Source organism: Euphorbia lathyris, chromosome 3 (genome assembly GCF_963576675.1).
Source record: "Euphorbia lathyris chromosome 3, ddEupLath1.1, whole genome shotgun sequence".
In the NCBI taxonomy this organism is placed as follows: domain Eukaryota; kingdom Viridiplantae; phylum Streptophyta; class Magnoliopsida; order Malpighiales; family Euphorbiaceae; genus Euphorbia; species Euphorbia lathyris.
Window position 1 is genome coordinate 27,317,240 of NC_088912.1, and position 20,356 is coordinate 27,337,595.

The 20,356-nt window shown below is 34.5% G+C and overlaps 2 protein-coding genes across 5 annotated transcripts; one reads left to right on the forward strand and one right to left on the reverse strand.

The window, feature by feature from the left end:
* The first annotated feature begins 1,172 nt into the window (after positions 1-1,172).
* LOC136224689 (protein farnesyltransferase/geranylgeranyltransferase type-1 subunit alpha) lies at positions 1,173-4,278 on the forward strand. The gene is made up of 5 exons (XM_066013096.1): positions 1,173-1,615; positions 1,704-1,813; positions 2,934-3,054; positions 3,177-3,272; positions 3,589-4,278. The coding sequence occupies exons 1-5, from the start codon at positions 1,373-1,375 to the stop codon at positions 4,018-4,020; spliced, it is 1,002 nt and encodes a 333-aa protein (XP_065869168.1). The 5' UTR covers positions 1,173-1,372; the 3' UTR covers positions 4,021-4,278.
* A 1,042-nt stretch (positions 4,279-5,320) lies between these two features.
* On the reverse strand, positions 5,321-11,206 carry LOC136224812 (endonuclease III homolog 1, chloroplastic). 4 transcript variants are annotated; one of them, XM_066013237.1, is made up of 13 exons: positions 11,069-11,206; positions 10,792-10,904; positions 9,990-10,053; positions 9,637-9,756; positions 9,248-9,366; positions 8,756-8,822; positions 8,312-8,403; positions 8,025-8,162; positions 7,849-7,953; positions 7,164-7,247; positions 6,359-6,469; positions 5,727-5,778; positions 5,341-5,524 (listed from the first exon to the last, which is right to left on the reverse strand). In XM_066013237.1, exons 1-12 carry the CDS (start codon positions 11,139-11,141, stop codon positions 5,761-5,763), a joined length of 1,104 nt encoding a protein of 367 aa, XP_065869309.1. In that variant the 5' UTR covers positions 11,142-11,206; the 3' UTR covers positions 5,341-5,524; positions 5,727-5,760. The 4 variants fall into 4 exon arrangements, with proteins under 4 accessions (XP_065869305.1, XP_065869309.1, XP_065869308.1 ...); XM_066013233.1 differs by lacking the exon at positions 5,727-5,778 and having other exon boundaries at positions 5,321-5,524; XM_066013236.1 differs by lacking the exon at positions 5,341-5,524 and having other exon boundaries at positions 5,569-5,778.
* Positions 11,207-20,356: the final 9,150 nt, after the last annotated feature.

A 20,356-nucleotide genomic window follows, 5' to 3' on the forward strand; every position in this document is an offset into this window, starting at 1 on the left:
TATGACAATCTGTTGAGGAAAATGATTGAGGTGATAAGACATTGTTATTTTTGTGGTTTTCATTCCGAGTCTTTAATTCATATCTTTAAGGAATGTCCAGGTATGAGATCTTATTGGAGATAGACAAATTTGGTTTATCCTATGTATAAAGTTGCAGGTTTGTCTTGTATGGAGTGGTTTTCTGATGTTTTAAAGTTGCTGCCGATGATGGAGTTTGTAATTTTTTGTGGATTAATTCACTATATTAGGTTCGAGAGGAATCAATTAACTCATGGTAAGAGGCCGCTTGGTGAAATTAGATATTTGGCGGCTATAACGGATTCTGTTAATTTTTTTTAGAGCTGGTATGATTAAGATTGGTGGAGGTTTAAATGGTATTTATCTTTGGGAATTTGGAGTTTTGGATGGTGGCTTGACGCATGATAGGCGGAGACTTAATAAGGAATTGGGTTTAAATTACAATTTGGCTATCAAGGCAAATTGCTGATGTTGGTGTTGGTTTGCATGGAGCAGATAATTTTAATTTTTTTTTTCTGTGGATGCAGGTGTGGTCGATTTGGGAATAATTAGTAATTTGGCATGTTTGAATGGTGGGAGTTGCTGTTGATGACCGGTCCAAACTACATGGATTCCTCAAAATGCAAATTTATTTAAATTAAATGTGATGCTATCTGATGGTGAGCCTATTGGATCCACAATTTCGGTGTTGCATGCTGAGCTCTTAACGATTCTCAATTCAATACGTGTGGTTTGTGATTGTGGATTTCAGAATGTTATGGTGACATTTGACTCAATTTCAGCTATTAATTTGTACAAAGGAGATCAAGCAAATTGGTTGGGTGTTATTCTAGTAGACATTCTCGATCTTATTCATTCTTTTCTTTCAATCAAATTTGTATTTGAGAGATGACAAGCAAATTTTGTTGCAAGTTTAGCTGTTTGGGTTCGATCTCTGTCCGATTTGAAAATTCTGGTTAAAGATTTTTCTGATTGTGTTGTTTTTTTTTTTTGCATTCGCAATGATTTGATTGTTTAATATAAATTTGTGATATAAAAAAAAACGACCATTTATATTACAATAAAATAAAATTATTTTCATCATTAGAAATATGTTATTTTCTATTTTTTATGTTTAAATTTATTTTTAATAGTTATATAATTTGTCAAAAAGATTTATCCACCCTTATGTCTTCCATTCTCTTCTAAGATGCTCTCCCTCTGCCTTTTCTATTCTCCACCCTTTTGATTTCATCCTCCATTTCCCGTCTGCATATCGCCGGCGATTTCGAGTTACGGAGATAATTATTGAATTCGACCGAGGTCTAGATTTCCACTGCTTTTGAACTTGATCAGGCCAAAACTAGTAGAATAAATGGACTCCGACGACGACCAGCGGCCGGAGGATATGGTGCCACTGAGCCAGAGACCCGAATGGTCGGACGTCATCCCCGTCCACCAAGACGATGGCCCGAATCCAGTTGTTTACATCGCTTACAAGCCAGTATTTGAAGAAACTATGAACTACTTCCGCGCCATCTATATCTCCGATGAGCGATCCTCTCGCGCTCTGCAACTCACCAAAGAAGTTATCCTCCTCAACCCCGGCAATTACACGGTAACAATCTTTCAATTTTCTTCTTTTTTACCCTTTTAAGTCAACTATTTTTCAGTGAACTAATTCCAGTGTTGTTTCTTCTTCGAAGGTTTGGCATTTCAGGCGGTTAGTCCTTGAGGCATTAAATGTAGACCTTCTTGAAGAGCTAGATTTCGTTGAACGGATCGCGAAGGGCAACAGCAAAAATTATCAGATATGGTGAGATGCTTATACTAATTTTAATCTTATGCAATGTCATGATTAGGAATCAAAGGTTGACTTCAAATGGACCATTTTTTAATTTTACTAGAGAATGGCAGTCAATTGATCCCCAGTTCATCTTCTACAGTTAATTTTCTTGCTTAAGGGAATAGCACATTAGGAAATTACATAATTACGGAGATTTGAGTTTGAAATTACCTATGTTGCTTGGACACTCTCTTTAATAGCGTTCTGTGTTCACTGTCCATATCTGTATCCGTTTCCATTTTAGTTTAAAGGCTATGTTAATGGTGTCCGTTTCCATCTCCGTCTCCGTGCAACAGAGAAATTTATCAATGAAACTTATGAGGTGATGTAAGCAGGCTTCTGTTTGTTTGTTTGTTTGTTGTGTGTCAGGCATAGAGATTTCATATGCATCCGCGTGCTGTTTTTCTTAGAGTCCCATTTGGAGTTGCCAATCAGGAAGTAAATTTTAGTTATTCTCCACATCTTTTTGCTTCAATAGCTGTATGTATTTCGTGTACTCTGGCAGTTGAAATCAATGGTTATGTTTTTCTCTTTCGCACGATGTCTGATATGCAAATACGTCACTGGATATTCTGAATTGTGTGCTGTAGAGTTCGTGGCATTCCCATGACATCTGATGTGAGTCTTTTTCTGTTGAGATGTGTTAAATTGATGCCATTGCGATGTACTCCAAAATCTGCTCATTTAAAGGGTAGCTAATGGGAACATAGACTTGTATTTTGTTTTCGGTTCTGCAGGTAGTTAATGGATCTTGTTAATTTCTCGCGGTTCGCTGTGGGTTTTTTTTTTTCTTTTTAAATCTTTTAGACCATGCCATGTGAATATCAGTTGTACATTTGATTTTATCTAGCGGAACCTCAGTCCGTCTAGATTTACATGTTCCAACTTTTATCACGAGCTTGATAATATTCGTAGCTGTGGATTTTTTGTTCTATTTTTTTTTAATCTTTTAGACTATGCAATGTGAATATCAGTTGTACATTTGATTTTATCTAGCAGAGCTTCAGTCCCTATCTAGATTTACATGTTCCAACTTTTATCACGAGCTTGATAATATCTGTAATGCTAATCCTAACATCATACTTTGCAGGCATCACAGGCGATGGGTTGCTGAAAAACTAGGCACTGATGCTACAGCCAGGGAACTACAATTTACCAAGAAGATTCTTTCCCTTGATGCTAAAAATTATCACGCCTGGTCTCACCGACAGGTTTGTACATGTACTATCTGCTTCTGCTGAATGTGGGTCATTGTTCTCTTCTATATGAAAATTTCAGAAGTCCTTAATTAATCTCTCTCTTAATGAGTTTTTGGTTTCCCCTTCTGGTGCAGTGGGTGTTGAAAGCTTTAGGAGGATGGGAAGATGAACTTGAATATTGTGGGCAGCTGCTCACTGATGATGTTTTCAACAATTCTGCTTGGAATCAGGCAAGCATTCAATATTATAACACATAATAACTTCTTATTTATAACACTATGAGAGCAATACAATGTTCTCTTTACATCTGAATCATCTATCATGCATAATTTTTGCACACAGCAGAGGTGCATTCACATGTCAGCTTTGAGTCAACTCCATGTTTCATTCCAACAATCAAATTTCTTATGTCATTTTCAAAAGAACACCAATTTACGGAAAGGAGTTTACATAACCGACCCTGACGAGTTTGGACTCCGTTGGTTGTTGTTCTTTTATTACCTTTTTCGGGCAACATATTTACAATGTATATTTCTACTACCACAGAGATATTTTGTTATAACTAGATCTCCCTTCCTGGGAGGCCTACGAGCCATGAGGGAGTCTGAAGTGAAATACACAATTGAGGCTATCTTAGATAATCCTGAAAACGAGAGTCCATGGCGATATCTTCGAGGTCTCTACAAAGATGACAACCAGTCATGGATTAGTGATCCTCAAATCTCTTCAGTATGTTTGAAGGTTCTAAGTTTAAGAACCAACCATGTACTTGCTTTGAGCATGCTTTTGGATCTTTTATGCCATGGTTTTCAAGCTAACCAAGAGTTTCGAGATGCCATCGATGCTCTGAAGCCATCAAACTTGGATTCACTAGATCCTGACTTGGCAAAAGCAGTCTGTTGCGTCTTGGAGCATGTGGATCCGATGAGAGTTAACTACTGGAACTGGCGGAAGAGCAAGCTACCATTGTCAGCCTAATGAATTAGTACCAGTTGTCGGTTGTTTGATCGGATGGTCGTGTAATTTTCTCATGAGCCCAGCATTAGCCTTATGTTTAGGTAGAGATCTTCAAGAGCAGGGGAGGCTGCTGTGAACAATGTGTCTTGATAGCGATATAAACTTTGTACCATTATTGAATTTTCAAGAAAGACAAATATTGAACTAAATTTGTATTTATTTGAATGTATGAACTCATTAGTCTGCTAATTTAAAAACGAGATAAAAGGTGCAAAAATACCTAACGTGACAACTAGAAGCAATTTTATCTTTATCGTTTAAAATTGTACAATTTTACTCTTAATGTCAACAACAAATAGTAATTTTATTCCTAATATTGGCACGTTGGGTCAATTCAGACATTAAAAAACACAAATAATCTGTTTTCATATTTTGCTCAATTGCATATTAGTAGGTTTTAAAATAAATTACGTTTTTTTTTTTTTAATTTCATAATAGAATTAGAGATTAATATATTTTTAATTTTGACGAAATATTTGGATTTTTATTATTCAACTAGTACAAAACATAGTATAAATTTATTTTTTCACATATATACATGTGTGTGATATGCTAGTGATATGCTATTAATAAGTAATAAAAATGACATATATATATGCATCGGAAATGATAAAATTCAGAAGTAAAATGGTTTCTAACTATGAATTATCTAATAGAAATCTGTGAATTAAATTGAATTACAGGTGTATGTATCCTTGAGTAAGGCTGTCAATTTTTTTTTACATCCAACACGATTTATAGAAACAATCATCTAACAGTAACCGTAAGTAGGTAAAATATAAAAATTACTATATAATTATGCATTGTTAAAAAACAATCCATCTGGACCGCCTACGCGTTTGAAATCGAGAATCCGCTCCGATTTTCTCCGATTAGTTTCTTTTGATGTTTGTTTGGCCCCTAAGCGATTCTTTTTTGCTGTCTAGACCGCGTACGCAATGATGAACAAAAACACTTATTATTTTTTTATTATTATAATTCACTTTTGAATATAATTGTTTTTATTATTTTGATATTTAAGTTTAACAGCGTACTTGTTTCATGATATGAACATTGTTTATAACTTTTGATAAATTATATTATTTATGAACATTATATTTTACCGTATTTAAATTGTTTCAATGATATTGTTGTTGAAATATTGATATTTGCACATTTTTTAAGATATATGTTACAAAATACATGTTTTTATATATTAAATAATTTTACATTATTATTTTTAGATAGTACAATACATATTTTAATTGAATTTATATAACAATTTATTTATTAAAAATAAAAAATACAAATCCGATTAATCCCCAACTCTTCGAGGGTCCTATTTGCTCAATTAGCACCTAAAGTTTTTTACAACCTTATAATTATGACATGATAATCCATTTTGAGATTATTATGACATGATAATCCATTTTAACATTCCTAATCTCGGCTAGCCTGAAATTAGTATCTTCGTGTATGATTGGATCTGAAATCAACAACAACAACAACAACAAAGCCTTAGTTCCAAAATAATTCAGGGCCGGCTAACATGAACCGCCCCACATAAAATCCTTTTTTTTTTTTTTTTTGTTTTTTCGAAGAAAAATCATTATTTTTTTTTTAGATGCTTTTCAAAAGATATACATTGACATCATCATTTGATATTTACAATATTACCCAATACATACAGTTTGCTCCAAAATGAATAATCCCCATCCAGAATCAGAATGCTCCCAACTCCTACCAAGAAAACCATTTTTCTCAGATGCTTCCTAACAAAACTACTTGGGATACAAGGTGTACACAACAAGGGAAAAGAGCATCTGTAGGTCCCTTATCTTTTTGAATTTTATTGATTAAACCCCTGATATACCAATTTGACACATTGAATCATTGATCAATAGTAACTGCACAAATTAAGTTCCTGACTAAAAAAAAAAAAGGTTGTGGACATCAAGCTCAGATAAAAGAATGTTACTCATTTTAGACATAAGCTGCTTCAGAACAATTAGAAAAGCAATTTCAAATGCAAATGAAAAGAATATCGTTCTTTAAACCTGGTTTTTCTGTTTAAAACTAACTTTTTCTGGTAACCAGAAACTTAATGTGTGCGATTGGGTGCTCAATGTGTTAAATTGACAAATCAGGGGCTTAATCAACAAAAATGGAAAAGATCAAGAGTCTTAGGATGCTTTTTTTCCTAGCAACAAAAACTGAAACTAAGAACTAGAATACACAAGACAAAAACTAGACGACCATGTTGTAGTCCAAAAAAATGAACTATGAATTACAACATCTAACTCAAACTGGATTTTTTCACCTTGGATTTTGGGGTTGAAGTCTCCTTAAATGCAGATGGGCACAACTCAGTTATGCTGCACATTCTACACCGAGGTCTTAAAGGAGTGCAAATTGTCTGCCCGAATCCAACCTGTGAATTTGTAAGCAACAAACCACATTTCATTAAACATACCTTTCTATCATTTATGCAACAAACAGTAATAAACATTGGGCAACAAATTTCCACAAAACTCAGTCAGCAATTCTACCATGCTTCAGATGGAATGTGGCTGTCATGACAACACGATTTACAAAGACATAACTTGTTCGACACGACACAATTATCTTTTTTGTTGCATTTATATATCACATACAATCATGTGGAACATATATATTAGATGGTACGATCATGACACAACAACCCATTCTGACATCCCTACATTAGAAGAAACAATTCTACCTACCAAATTCAGGCTCATACACCCTTAACAAACAAATAATACAGCTACAGATTTTGTTGTCACCATTACTAAGTTGGTAGCCATCGTTTTCATACTTTTATCAATTCGTACATAACAATCCATTCTTTCATTTCCACCATGATAACTCAATTTGCTGAAAATAATTGGACATATTCGAGCTGAATATTTGCAAAAGCACAAAGTTAGCGCCTTCTTAAAATTGGCAATTACTACCCAAACCTGAAATTGCTATGTAGTTTGGCAATGACTAACAAAGAAAAATTTGACCCAACAATGCAAAGCATATACATAATTTATTATATTAACATAAAGACTTATCTGTAGATACATGTATATATATGATTTACTATTGCACACACGTACCAAGAGAGGGTTTATTGGAACCCATTCTTCCTTAGGAAGCCATAATTGCAAAGCTACTCTAGTTTGCTCGGGAGTCGAAGTTTTCTACAAAAGAACCAAAAGAAACGAATAATGAGTAATAGCCCCTCTCAACATATAATACATGAAAAACAAATCATTACTATCAAACGGTTAATGAAGATGTGTGTATGTGCGTGTGTGCGTGTGTGTGTATATATATATATATATATGTATAAAAAGAATTCTAGTTGATGTTTCATGATAGGTAACACCAAAACTATGCATATAGTTACAAAGTCAAATGACTATATAAATATATCAATGATGGGAACACCAAAATTATTCATATACTATTCATTCACGTCAATAAAAATAAAATAACATTTAAAGACTTTTTTTTTTGGTCTAGTTCAATTCAATAGTTTGGTTGAGTTGGGAAGTTCCAAGACTTTCCGTTTGCAGCACACGTAAAAACATGTAAAAACAAAATACATGGTAAAAAATGTATCTTTCAGTGCCTCAGTTACAAGACATCTTTTACAGAACATTTATTATTATCATCATTTATTTCATGGCATAAGAGGGTAAGGAGCTAAATATTTCAAAAACTATCCATGTGAAGAAATAAGAAAATCCATGACAATATTCAAGGAATGACATCATTAGAAAACGCAAGGTAGTTTACCTGCTTCGTGCCTGGTTGAGACACCCATCCAAGCCGATTGCAAATACGGTGTACATGGGTATCTACGCATATCCCTTGAACATCTTCCCAAGCTATATTCATAACCTAAAGAAGCACAACTTCCTTGAGAAACAAATGCTAAAAATGTAATGTAATGAAGAGATCAATAAGCCTACCAAATGAGCCATCTTAGGACCAATCCCAGGGAGCGACAACAAGTCCTCTAAAGACCGAGGAATGTCTCCATCATACTTCATGAGGCAAATTTTTGCAATTTTCTTCATATTAGTTGCTTTTCTTGTGTAGAAACCAACCTAAATAGTAGTAGTACAATAAGTAATCAAAGGAAAAATAAATAACGAGCAAGGACTTGAAACAACAATCAACATTATTTGGATTTAAATATCTCTAGCAAACAAGATAACTTTTCAACATTTTGATTTGGTTTTGGTGGGAAACATACAGGGTAAATCAAATCTTTAATTGTTGTTTCATTGGCTTTATCAATGGAATCAGCAGTAAGCAGATTATTTTGATGAAGACGCTGAATTGCTCCTGCACTTCAAAAGGAACATTCTTAGTCAATGTGGCATACAACAACTAAAGAAAGGAATAGAAGCCTGTGCAAGATAAAGAATAGGAATGATTACACTCTCTTTTTTCCTCCCTTCCCAAAAGATTAGTAAATTTGAATATATTTCCCCTTCAATTACCTCATTCCCCTATATTGAACCCCTACATGGTTTTCCCAAGTTTTTTTTAATCATTCCAGTGAATATTTTAAGTAATGATCATATCCAAGCACAATGTGGGCACCGACACACATAACTTGACATGCCACAGACCATAACTACAGCACATGCTAAGGTATTTTATTAACTGTAAAACATTATGAGGAAAAACTTGCCATGGGTTACATGATCCTTTGTTTGGCTAGAAAGAAGTGAAGATACCAAGACAGCAAACCTTCTTTCCTACATAGGAAGAGGTAAAATATAAGTAAGGGAGTAGAACATCACCAATAAGAACTTTTGCTATTAAGAACTAGGAGCTGCTCTTGAAAGAAGAGGGTGAGAATAAGAGAATTGCAATATTTAAGTTACAGTTTCTCCACAAGTTAGTTGGATTTGGATATAGATATTACTAAAATGATTTATACAGAAAGAAAAAAAAACTTTTACAGCCGGTAAGTAGGCACTCAAATTGCAAAAATAACAAAAAATGGCATCAAATGAGAAAACATATTTATATTTTCTATCGAATAGAAGAAGAAGAAAAATATATTCTCACTAAAAGACCGCATTGACATGTGACAAGGATATATATATATCAATAATAGACTCATGTTACAAATTTCTATTCTACTCATCAAGGCATTATCAATTTGTTAAGGACAAACCTTGCAAGGAAGAGAACTCCCAGCTTTCTCACATCCCATTGTATCTACTGGTGCATCTTCTGAGGATCTCATTTTACGAATTCCTTCAAGGACTGTTTTCCAATTCGCTGGGGGTTCATCTGCATGAGATAAAACACATCTGAAAAAAATTAAGAAAACAAAAAGTCATCATTGAAAAGCACAAATATACTGTTTTTATCTTATATGATGTGGATTTGTAGCAAAAACAACTTGAATTCCTTCACTTGTCAACTCAAAATGACTAACATCAATCCAACAAAAAAGAAAAAGTTAACGGTAACAAAAACAAAAATATCATTTGTTTATCGCGGAGAATCCTTTATTTAACTGATTGCAAACCAAATTTTAGCGCATAGCCTTCTACATACCTGCTGATCTAATAGTAGAAGTGGCTTCAGTCTTCACAGGAAGCACATCACCTGCTGATCTAATAGTAGAAGTGACTTCAGTCTTCACGGGAAGAACATCAATGTTAGGTTTTGTCTTTCCTGCAGAAGCATTCACATGAAAAGCATTAGTGGCCTCCACTGAAGCTTAGAATAAAAGTCAATGTTGAATGAGATGTAGGAAGATGGAAACGTCTCTTTATCGTATCCCGAAAAAATGGTCAAATGAACAACAAGTTTACTGCACGAGTGCATGTATAAGATATAGTCATATCAAACCCATTTAATACATTTAATAGGGAAGTTTTGACCTTAGAAATTGAAATATAACTTACTCAACTGGGGAGATCCGATAGGCTTTTTGTATGCAAAATCTTCAATGTCTGGTGGTGCACACAGCTGCATATAGAAAAGCAAAATATTTTAAATAATCCAACTAAAAATATGGGGATCAGCCATATGGAATCGTTGCTTCAAAACAATCCAACTAAAAATATGATCTGAGCAGTGAAGTAAGTTTAATTCGAGTGAAAAGCAGTTAGCTCAGGTAGCTTGAACTATAACTCTTCTCTTTGAGAAATCCTATTAAGTATTAACATCAGTACATCACTCAAGAAAACAAAAATATCTTATTGTTTTCCCTGTATAGAGCTGCATGGTCTTTTTGGCGTTTCGTATCCGTTTCCATTTTCGTTTTAGAAATAACATTCACTACATTGAATCATGGTTTCATCACAAATTCTCCATGGCTGTTCACTTACTGCACCTTCCTGAAGGCCTTCCTTTTTGCATTACTAAATGATAATGCCTTCATTAAAATTTCTCTCACGGCTGCAATTGGTTGAAGTCTATACTACTAGAATGCACCCATATAACTAATGCAGAAATAAGTCAAGTAAAGATAATCATGTGATGGATTTTCTACTTGGTAAGAGTCCTCCAAGAAAACTACACAGTTATTATGGTATGAAAGATTCAGCTAACAAAAGTTTCATTTTCTTTTCCTTATGATTCAACAATAGATGATTTGAAGTGTACTGGATTCATGGGGGTATCTACATAGCTAAGATTTAGACAATTTAAGAAGTTAACATTCGAAATTGACAAACAGTTAAGGAAAAAAGAAAATAATCTTACTTTCTCTTTCTTAGGTTCTATCTGAAGTTCTTTTTTAGCAACTTCAAGAGTATTCTTGGCTCTCTTTTTCCTCACAAAAACACGAGTTTCAGACTCAGTTGCTTCATTGGAACCTTAAAAAGAAAGAATGAAAGAAAGGAGTTGAGCTTGTTAGAAATGTGTAGCCATAAATTATTGAGGGATTGTTACACAAACAACAAACTGGAATTAATAATAGAAGGAAAGAGGGAAAATTGGTAACTTTTGGGGACTTTATAAGGTTGTGTTTCTGTCTAACCTTGTAATGGGTCTGAAGCGAGAATCTGGGTTTTGGATTGGAGAGATTTGGAAGAGAATCCTGTCTTCGGCATTTTGTAGCATTTGAATCGTCCCAAGAATTTTGGAAACAGAGGAGTTGTGAGGACGGTGAGAGCCATTTGGGTATTGGAGGGGTAAAATTTGTAAATTAACAACATTTTTTTATGGAGTAAATTAAAAATAATTTAATATTTAATTAAATTTAGGTAAAAGTACGAAAATAAACTTGGCGGGGACAGGATTCGAACCTATAGTATACATAGTATAATTACGTGTCCTTAGCCTTGGTATGACTAAGACATCCCGCAATTAAGGCAAGGAGAAAACCAATTCCCGGCCAAGATTACATATCTCTTTATATAAGAAATTTCTCCTTAAATAGAATAGATCACGCTCTTGCTAGAGACGTTCTCTCGGGATTCTTAGACTTGCTCCTCGAACCCCTTACTATATTATAGTTAGAGAAAAGAGATATACTCATCTTCATTCCTTTTCCATCCACCTTGAGTCGAGCCCAGACTCTTCTTTTCGATCGAGCTAACCAAATCTCTTCTCGGGTATTGAGCACTTGGGACAACCGGCTATACAGGAGACTCTAAGCTAGTGTGTTAGTTTCTTCACACAACAAAGGCATTATAGTACTGTTACTCAACTTCTCGTGCCGTATGGCGAGATTCTTATATTATATATAAGAAATATGTTCATTCATACCAAGCTAAAACAAACCAACAAATTTTCAACCCTTTCCCGGTCATCAATCCTGCAAAATTACTCTCCGCCCTCTGCTCAGCAACACAATTCCCATGCTCACATCCTGTTAGAGCAAAAAAATCTACCCCCTCTCTTTCTCTTTAAACTCACCTCACTCTAGTAAATGTCCTTCCTAAATCCTAGCGTGACGTGGATGATCCGCCCAATCCATTGCTGACTTTACCACGATCGATTAGGTAAAACGGTTCTGCAAAGTTTGTTTTTCATACGCGCAGCGTGGTTATAGTACTCAAATTGTGCCAGCCACGCAAAATTCGTACTGCATTGGCGGAATTGGTATACACTATAAAAAAAAGTTTTTTACCAGTCTATATCGAGAAGCCATGGCCCTCCCTGCTCAAATTCTCGCCATTCTAGAAAGTCTTGTTAGAAGTCGAAGAAGATGCTTAATGTGGTTTAAAAGTTTACAGACACGATCAGTTAAAGAATATGTGAGTAAATTTTTGGTCAAACAATATTTAGGAAAAAAGAAAAGTGCGCTAAGTTCGTTTTGTATACCGCTTCATCTGTTGAAAACGTCAAATCAACGATTTTGTGTGCATAATGTCCGAATGAACCAACTATAAATGTGTGATAGGTTTTTAAAACCAACTATAGATTGTGTGATAGGGTTTTAAAGTCAACTATAAGTGTGTGATAAGTTATTTTAAAAGTTCAGAGTGCCAATAAGTAATACTTGCCAAGTTTAAAGGTATAATTATGCATTAAATCATTGATTACAAAGGTAAAAATAAATTAGTATGAAAGGCAATGTGGTTGGGGGAATATGGCATGCACAGAACGCGAATTTATTGGACAATGTGGCTCTGAATATTCATCACTCACTCCAGCAACTCTGAGCCCTGATAAGACGGGCTGACGTTTTGGGCAGAGGAAAAATTTGGAACTCGACAATTGAGTACCGCATTTTAAAAAACCTAGTTATGAAGCCTAATAAGCTCCTGTCTACCCCACACATCATTTCGATCTACTGGCACGCACCTCCTCCTGGTTGGATAAAAGCAAACACGGATGCTTCGGTCCTGACATCCGACTCCTCAGCAGGCTGCAGAGGTATGTTCAGAGACAGCGACTGCTGGACACTGGGCACCTTTTCTTTTCCGACTGTCATTCCATTTGCGCATATAGCAGAATTAAAAGCATCGATTACTGCCATTAAATTCGCCTACGCGAGAGGATGGAGAAAGCTATGGATGGAAAGCAATTCAACGTACGTTGTGTTTGCTCTGCGTACACGGATCAGAGTTGTGCCTTGGGAGCTCGGCCTGGATTGGTTTGATTGTCTCGGTCAGCTAAGGGACATAGAAACGATCTTCACACACATTTTCTGCGAGGGAAATCAAGTAGCGGACTCGCTGGCTTGCTTCGGAAGATTCAGTAATGAAGCTCAATGGTGGGACTCGACTCCGAAATTTTATAATAGTTTAGTTAGAGCCAATGCGAATGGTCGGGTAACCTATCAGTTCACTTAGCTTTTCATTTCAGTTTTCTCTTTTTCGTTGTACTTTCCAGATTTTCATTTTAATATATTCGGGTGATGGATGCATGTTTAGTAGGGGGTGCCGGATGTCCTAACTTCACTAGTCTGCCTCCTGGCTTTTAATTAAAAAAATTAGTATGAAAGACAAACAAAATTAAAAAATAAAATAGAAACTAATAGAATTTTGTAAAGAGGATAGATGTGAATGGTAGTAAAAGAGGGAAATTGTAATGGCAAACCTTAAGGGAGTTAGCTAACGACATTAGAAGAGTTTGGGGGTAAACTCAAAACTTAAAATGAATAAAGGAAACGATTATATTAGTAAAACAAACATCAATAATCACATCCTTCACTTATTCTTTCCTGACACCTCAGAACAAACGCATCATCAATCTATCAAATATAAAAATAAATAAATAAACTATCCAAATATAAAAATACACATAGAAAAATTCATATAACTACAAATTATCCAATATAAAAGTACATTAACCTATCAAATATAATACTAATTCATATATATGTTTAAGAATCCTCGTAGAGATATAATGGGGATGGAGATAGGATCTCCCATGTGGTGGGAGAGAAGTCCATCTCCGGTCCACCCCCACCTCTAGATATTTTTCTTCTTCCATCCCCACTCTATGAGAAAAGTAAATGAAGATTGTTTATTCTCGTTGGGGGCAAATCCCCTATGATAATGGTGAATTTCTGTCTCAATTCCAACTCTAAACAGTAACAATACTTTTGTGACGGTTATCAAAACAGTACTGCAAAAATATACAAGTAGTATTACATCACTTCTTCCCACCATCATCATCATCAACTTTACATTTTATTGATAATATAGCTAGTTTGACATCTTTGGAATTGATTTAATCCAGGAACATCCTTATTTAAAGCCAAGCAAGTTTAACTTGAAGTATCTTAAAGTCTTGGGTGAAGGAGATATACCAAAAAATTAATGGGACATATAATTATTGATAATCAAGAGAAGGAAAAGTAGTATAATGGCTTTTTAATTACTAACAGTTGATAGGAATATTTGAAGAGTACAATGGCTTCTTTTTAGTTTAATGTCAAAATTTTGTTTTGGTTCATGGAATAAAAGAGAAATAAAATAATAAATTTTTAAGAAATTATTATTCGAATAATTTATTTTCCTTTTACATAGAAAAACTATTCCATATAATTTGTATCCTATAATTGGTGAAATAGCGATTCATTAATTTAATCTAGGAATAGCGAAATGAAAAAAAAATAGTAATTTAATTTAGGAATAGGGATTTCTTAATGGAAAAAAATTCGAAAAAGGGTAAAAACACAAAAATGGTAAACACGTGAAAAGCGGGAAAAAAAGAATGTGAAAAGCACGTGAGAAATGAGAAAAATGGGAAAAACAGTAAAAATGCGCAAAACGCAAAAATGTTTTTCGCGTTTTTTTCGTTTTTGTATTTTTCATGTTTTTACGGTTTTCATATTTCTTTTTGTTTTTCGCATTTTTTACGTTTTACCCTTTTCAGGTTTTCCTTAAAGAATATATATTAAATATTTGAATAATTGATGCTAATAATTAAAATTTTAAAATAAATAAAAAATTACATTTGAGGATAAAGTTATCTTTTGAACTACAAAACTAGCTATTCTATCTCATTTCATTTCTCCAACCAAATATAGGAACAGAACTTCTATAATAACTTGAAAAAAAAAGTCTAGTAATAAGGTGGGTAAGGTCCAAAAATAAAGGAAACAATATACATTAATTGAATTTAACAATAATTTCTATCTATAATAAAAAAAATTCTAAAAAAAATTAAAGAGGGCAGTTACCCTTTCTCCATAACGTGTCGCCGCTACTGAACTCAACACAACAATTAAATAATTATTATAGAAATATATAAATTTTATAGTTAATAGATTGAGTCAATCTATTTATATAAATTCCAAACTCATTCTAAAAATAGACAAGCTTTCAAGAGAATCAATTGAGAAAAATCCAAATAGATTCCAACGGTAACCTTAATTTATCCCCAAATTTCATTGTTTCAAATTACCTTGTAGCAGCATTCTACCTTACCATCTCATACAACATCCTCAACCTGATCTATTCTCTCCTCATCATGCTGCCATCATTCATGCGATGTACCAATCATTAGAGGACAAGCAACAGTTTGTTATTTTGGCTGTAACCGTTTCTTTGTTTGCTTTCTTTATATTCCATGCTCTATAATCTTTTGCTTCAATGAGAAATTAAGAAGATTTCATTTGAATCCTTCATCATTCATCTTCTTATGGTATTAGAGCGAATATTGCTCCGTTGAAAGCATTTTCTTTTAATTCTAATGGCTGCAACTATCATAGTCAACAGTCCCTATCACCTTTCCCAAAATGAAACCCCAACTTTATCCCTGATGACTAACATCCTCACTGGAATCAACTATATCATCAATATATGGTCCCGTTGCATGAAAGTAGCCTTGATGTCGAAAAACAAATTTGCATTTGTTGACAGAACAATCATGATGCCGATCGTCGGAGACACCATGTTCAACCATTGGGAGCATTGCAATAACATGGCCATGTCATGGCTTCAGAATGTTGTTTCATTGCCGATTGCACAAAGTGTGATGTGATTTGACAAAGCCTATGATGTATGGCAGGATCTGCATCATAGGTTTTCACAAGGATATTCACTAAGGATTTTGGAGTTGAAGAGGGAAATCTAAAGTTTTAGGTAAGAAGGAAACAATGTTACAGAATACTACACCAACCTAAATATCACGTATATAAACTACACAACTTGAGGTCGGTGCCCAAATGTAGATGTAATCCTGCGTGTATATGTGATGTCTTCACTATATTGAGATCTCAACAAAATGTAGATAAGGTCATTACCTTCCTGCAAAGGTTGAACGACAGTTTCTCAACTGTTTGCTACAGATCCTCCTCATTGACCCCCTTCCACCTCTCAACAAGGTTTTTACATTGTCTATCCAATATGAGAGGCAACTCTATCTATGAGCATTTAGAAATATGATGAACTAAGAAGACATCCACTTTGTATGCTTCATCTCAAAATAGATATGGAAGAAACAAAAATAATAACAAGGTTCAGAATCACAAACCAAATAATAAAAGCCAATCGGTATGCACCTATTGTGGAAATCCAAGACACACAGAAGAAATTTGCTTCAAGAAACATGGGTACCATCCAAACTATGGCAACCATAACAAAAACAACAACAACAAGGGTTTCCAATCCAAGCGTAGAGCTAACTACGCAGCAACACAAGGTCAAGATAAAGGGGACAGTGAATCTAGTGTTGAAGATAATTCACACAATTTCTAGATAAATGAAGACTCATTCAAAATCACTCGAGACCAGTACCGAAGGGTGATCTCAATGCTACCTAAGAACTAGGAATAAGGGCCTGATCCTCATGTAACATTACGAATTCCAGGTAGGGTGGTAGTGTCAATGACTTCAACAGAAAAGAAAACTCTGGTATTATTCTAAGCTATTCATTGAGCAAATCTGCAAAAATGTTTTGGATAATCGATACAGGTGCCATAGATCATATTATTTGTGATAAAAGATATTACAGTTTATATACTAAGATTGAAAATTTTAGAGCTAGTTTGCCAAATAGGGATATAGTACGTGTATCATACATTGACATAGTTGAATTAAGTCCAAAACTTGTCCGTCGCAAGGTTTTGTGTATCCCTCAATTTGAATATAACTTCATCTCAACCAACAAATTACTATCAACGAGTAAGATATGTGATGTAGTAACTGGATGATTGTGCGTACTAAAGGAAACTACAAAATTGGAGAGGATTGGCTTTGCTAGAGAGCATGAAGGGCTTTATTACCTAGAGGAACCAACACATAGTTTCTCAAATATCATCACTATTTTATATGTTTCTTGCAAAGCCATTTTTGACATTGTAGGCTTGTTAATCCCTCTACTAAGAGGTTGAGTAGTTTGAAAATACTATGTATTGTCTCATTTCAATTCAATGAAAAGCCTTGTGACATTTTCAAAGAGCAAAACAAAACAAACAACCTTTTGAATTGAGTGGTAGTCATGCAAAACAACCTTTTGATTTGATACATGTTGACATTTGGGGGTCAATTAAGGATTCATATTCAAACAAGCATTACTTCCTAACAATAGTGAATGATTGTAGTCGTTACACTTGGATTACATTGATGGACTTTAAAGTAGAGGCAGGATAGTTGTTACAACAATTCTACAACTATGCCTCCGCACAGTTTGATAAAGGGGTCAAAGTTATACGATCTGACAATGGACCTGGTTCACCATGAAGGACTTTTATGCACAAACATAGATAGTGCACCAGACAACATCTTCTGAAACCCCTCAATAGAATGGAAGAGTTAAGAGGAAGCACCAAGACATAATGAGCATCACTAGAGCCATCATGATGTAAAGTTCTTTACCAAAACACGTATAGCCTAAAGCAGTGATATATGTTGTGTTCCTAATCAATATATTACCATCTATCTCTATTCAAAACAGCACACCATATGTGAGGCTATATGGTCATTAGTTTGACGTAGAGCAGTTATGAGTTTTTGATTGTCTGGCTTATGCTTCTACTCTAGATAGGCACATGAATAAATTTACAGATAAGGTTGTGCAATGTGTATTTTTAGGATATATGCATGGTGTTAAGGGGTACAAGTCGATGACTTTAACCACTAACATTATTTTCTTTTCCAGGCTTGTGAAGTTCTTTAAGAACTGTTATCCTTATATAGGTATGGCACCACAATAAGGTCCACAGTTCTACAGTGAAGGAGAGTTGGATACATTTAATGATACATTGCTTGATGACGAGGATAACCTCGAACACAAAGCAGACAATACACGACACCACACAATAGATACACTAGAACATAATATTGACCCTCCTCACAATGACATTGACCAACATTCAAACACAAACACAACCCACATTGAGAACATCAATTAGACCAAAATACCCACCTTCCTACCTCACGGACTATCATGTAACCCTTATTCAAGGAACATCAATGCCTCAATCCTCTAAATCACCTCATACAATTCAACTTACAACTACCAAACAAGTTTTTCTATCAGCATCACATGTCAGACTAAACCACCCTAGCAACAAGCCATGAATGAAAGAGACAGGTAGGCTGCAAATGAGTCTTCAAAAATTAAAGCACAAGGCCCATGGACCTATTGCAAGGTTCAAAGTCCGCATGGTGGCTAAGGGCTTCATATAACTAGAGGGAGTTGATTTCAATGCTACTTTTTCCCCTATAGAAAAATTCACCACAATTAGAACCATACTAGCCATTGCAGCTCCAAGCCTTTCCCGATTTAGATTTGGGCGTCTTGTTCAGACTCGCGGAGATCGAGCTTCACTAGCTCACAAATTTGCTTCAAGAATTGCAGCCAATGCCCCCTCCACCAACTCTGCTCTTTTGTGATAACACGTCAACAATGCACATTGCAAAAAAAAAAAAAGTATTCCATGAGAGGACTAAACACATTGACATCGATTGTCATGTCATAAGAGAACGAGTTCAATCTGGAATGATACGTTTGATGCCTATCCCATCAGCGCTTCAACTGGTCAATCTGTTTACTAAAGCTCAACATTCGCCTTAGTTGCGTTTTCTGCTATCCAAACTTGGCTTGTTCAACCTGTACCAAGTCAAGTTTGAGGGAGACACATGATAATCAATTGAAAAAAATCTCAAATAGGTACCAACTGTAACCCTAATTTATCTCCAAATTTCACTGTTTCAAATTACCTTTTAGCAGCATTCCAGCTTACCACCTCATACGACATCCTCACCTGATGCATTCTCTCCTCATCATGCTGCTATCATTCATGCATTGTACCAATCATTGAAAGACATGCCTCAATTTGTTATTTTGGCTGTAACTGTTTTCTTGGTTTGCTTTCTTTATATTCCCTGCTCTATAATCCTCTTGCTTCAATGAGAAATTAAAAGATTTCATTTGAATCCTTCCTCGTTCATCTTCTTAGATTTCTCGAGATTTAAATCAGACGGAATCAAATACCAATTTTTCTTATTCAAATCCGATTCATTAGATGTGTGCCTAAACAAATTGGAGGGGTACACAAGTTTGAATTCTTCCCATTCTATCTTAGTGGAAGATGTGTTGTTCAATTAGTATCGAATCTTCGATTCTTACTCAATTTTATTTGTCCTTTTATATAAAAGAAACTTGTTTTTATCTTAAGTATGAATGTATGGTCTTTTTCATAGCTAGGCAGAACACCACCACCAAAGCAAACAAGAATGCTTAGGTGTCAAACAAGTATAAGCTAGCTAGCTAGCTTTTTTTGAAACATAAACAATAATAAACCCAAGACTTGTTTTGTTTGTGTTAACATCAACTTAGATATGCAATAAGATTTCATTCCTTGACATAATCTTGGTACTTTAGATTCCCTTACCTAATAAACAAATGTGAATACAAGAAGAATCCTATAACAGATATCATCATCACTTTTGAATATTTTTATTTGATGGACTAATTAAAAGAAGTTTTAAATTTATTAAATTATCACAAGGCTCTAGACTAAATTTCAAGTCATCATAAACTATGACTTGTGAATTCCAACTAATCATCTCGTAAAATACAATAAATATTTTAAATAATATTACCACACAACGAATTTAATGTTCGTGAGTATTAGAGATAGTAATAAAAAGCTATTTTTGAACTAACTTAAATTTTTAGTTCAATTAGTTCATCGACAGTCAGACACCCTTTTAAATAGATCATAAGGTTTGCATTAGGGTCTCATTTGGTAACACCGCATTTTGTTTTATCAAACACCATGTTATTTTTAAAGTGATTTCTAGTAAACCGAAATATAATCATAACTTCTGATCGTTACCCAAAATATGAGACAAAATTAAGAACTCTGATATCAAACATAAACATTCTTTGTACATATGATTAATATACATTGGGGAAA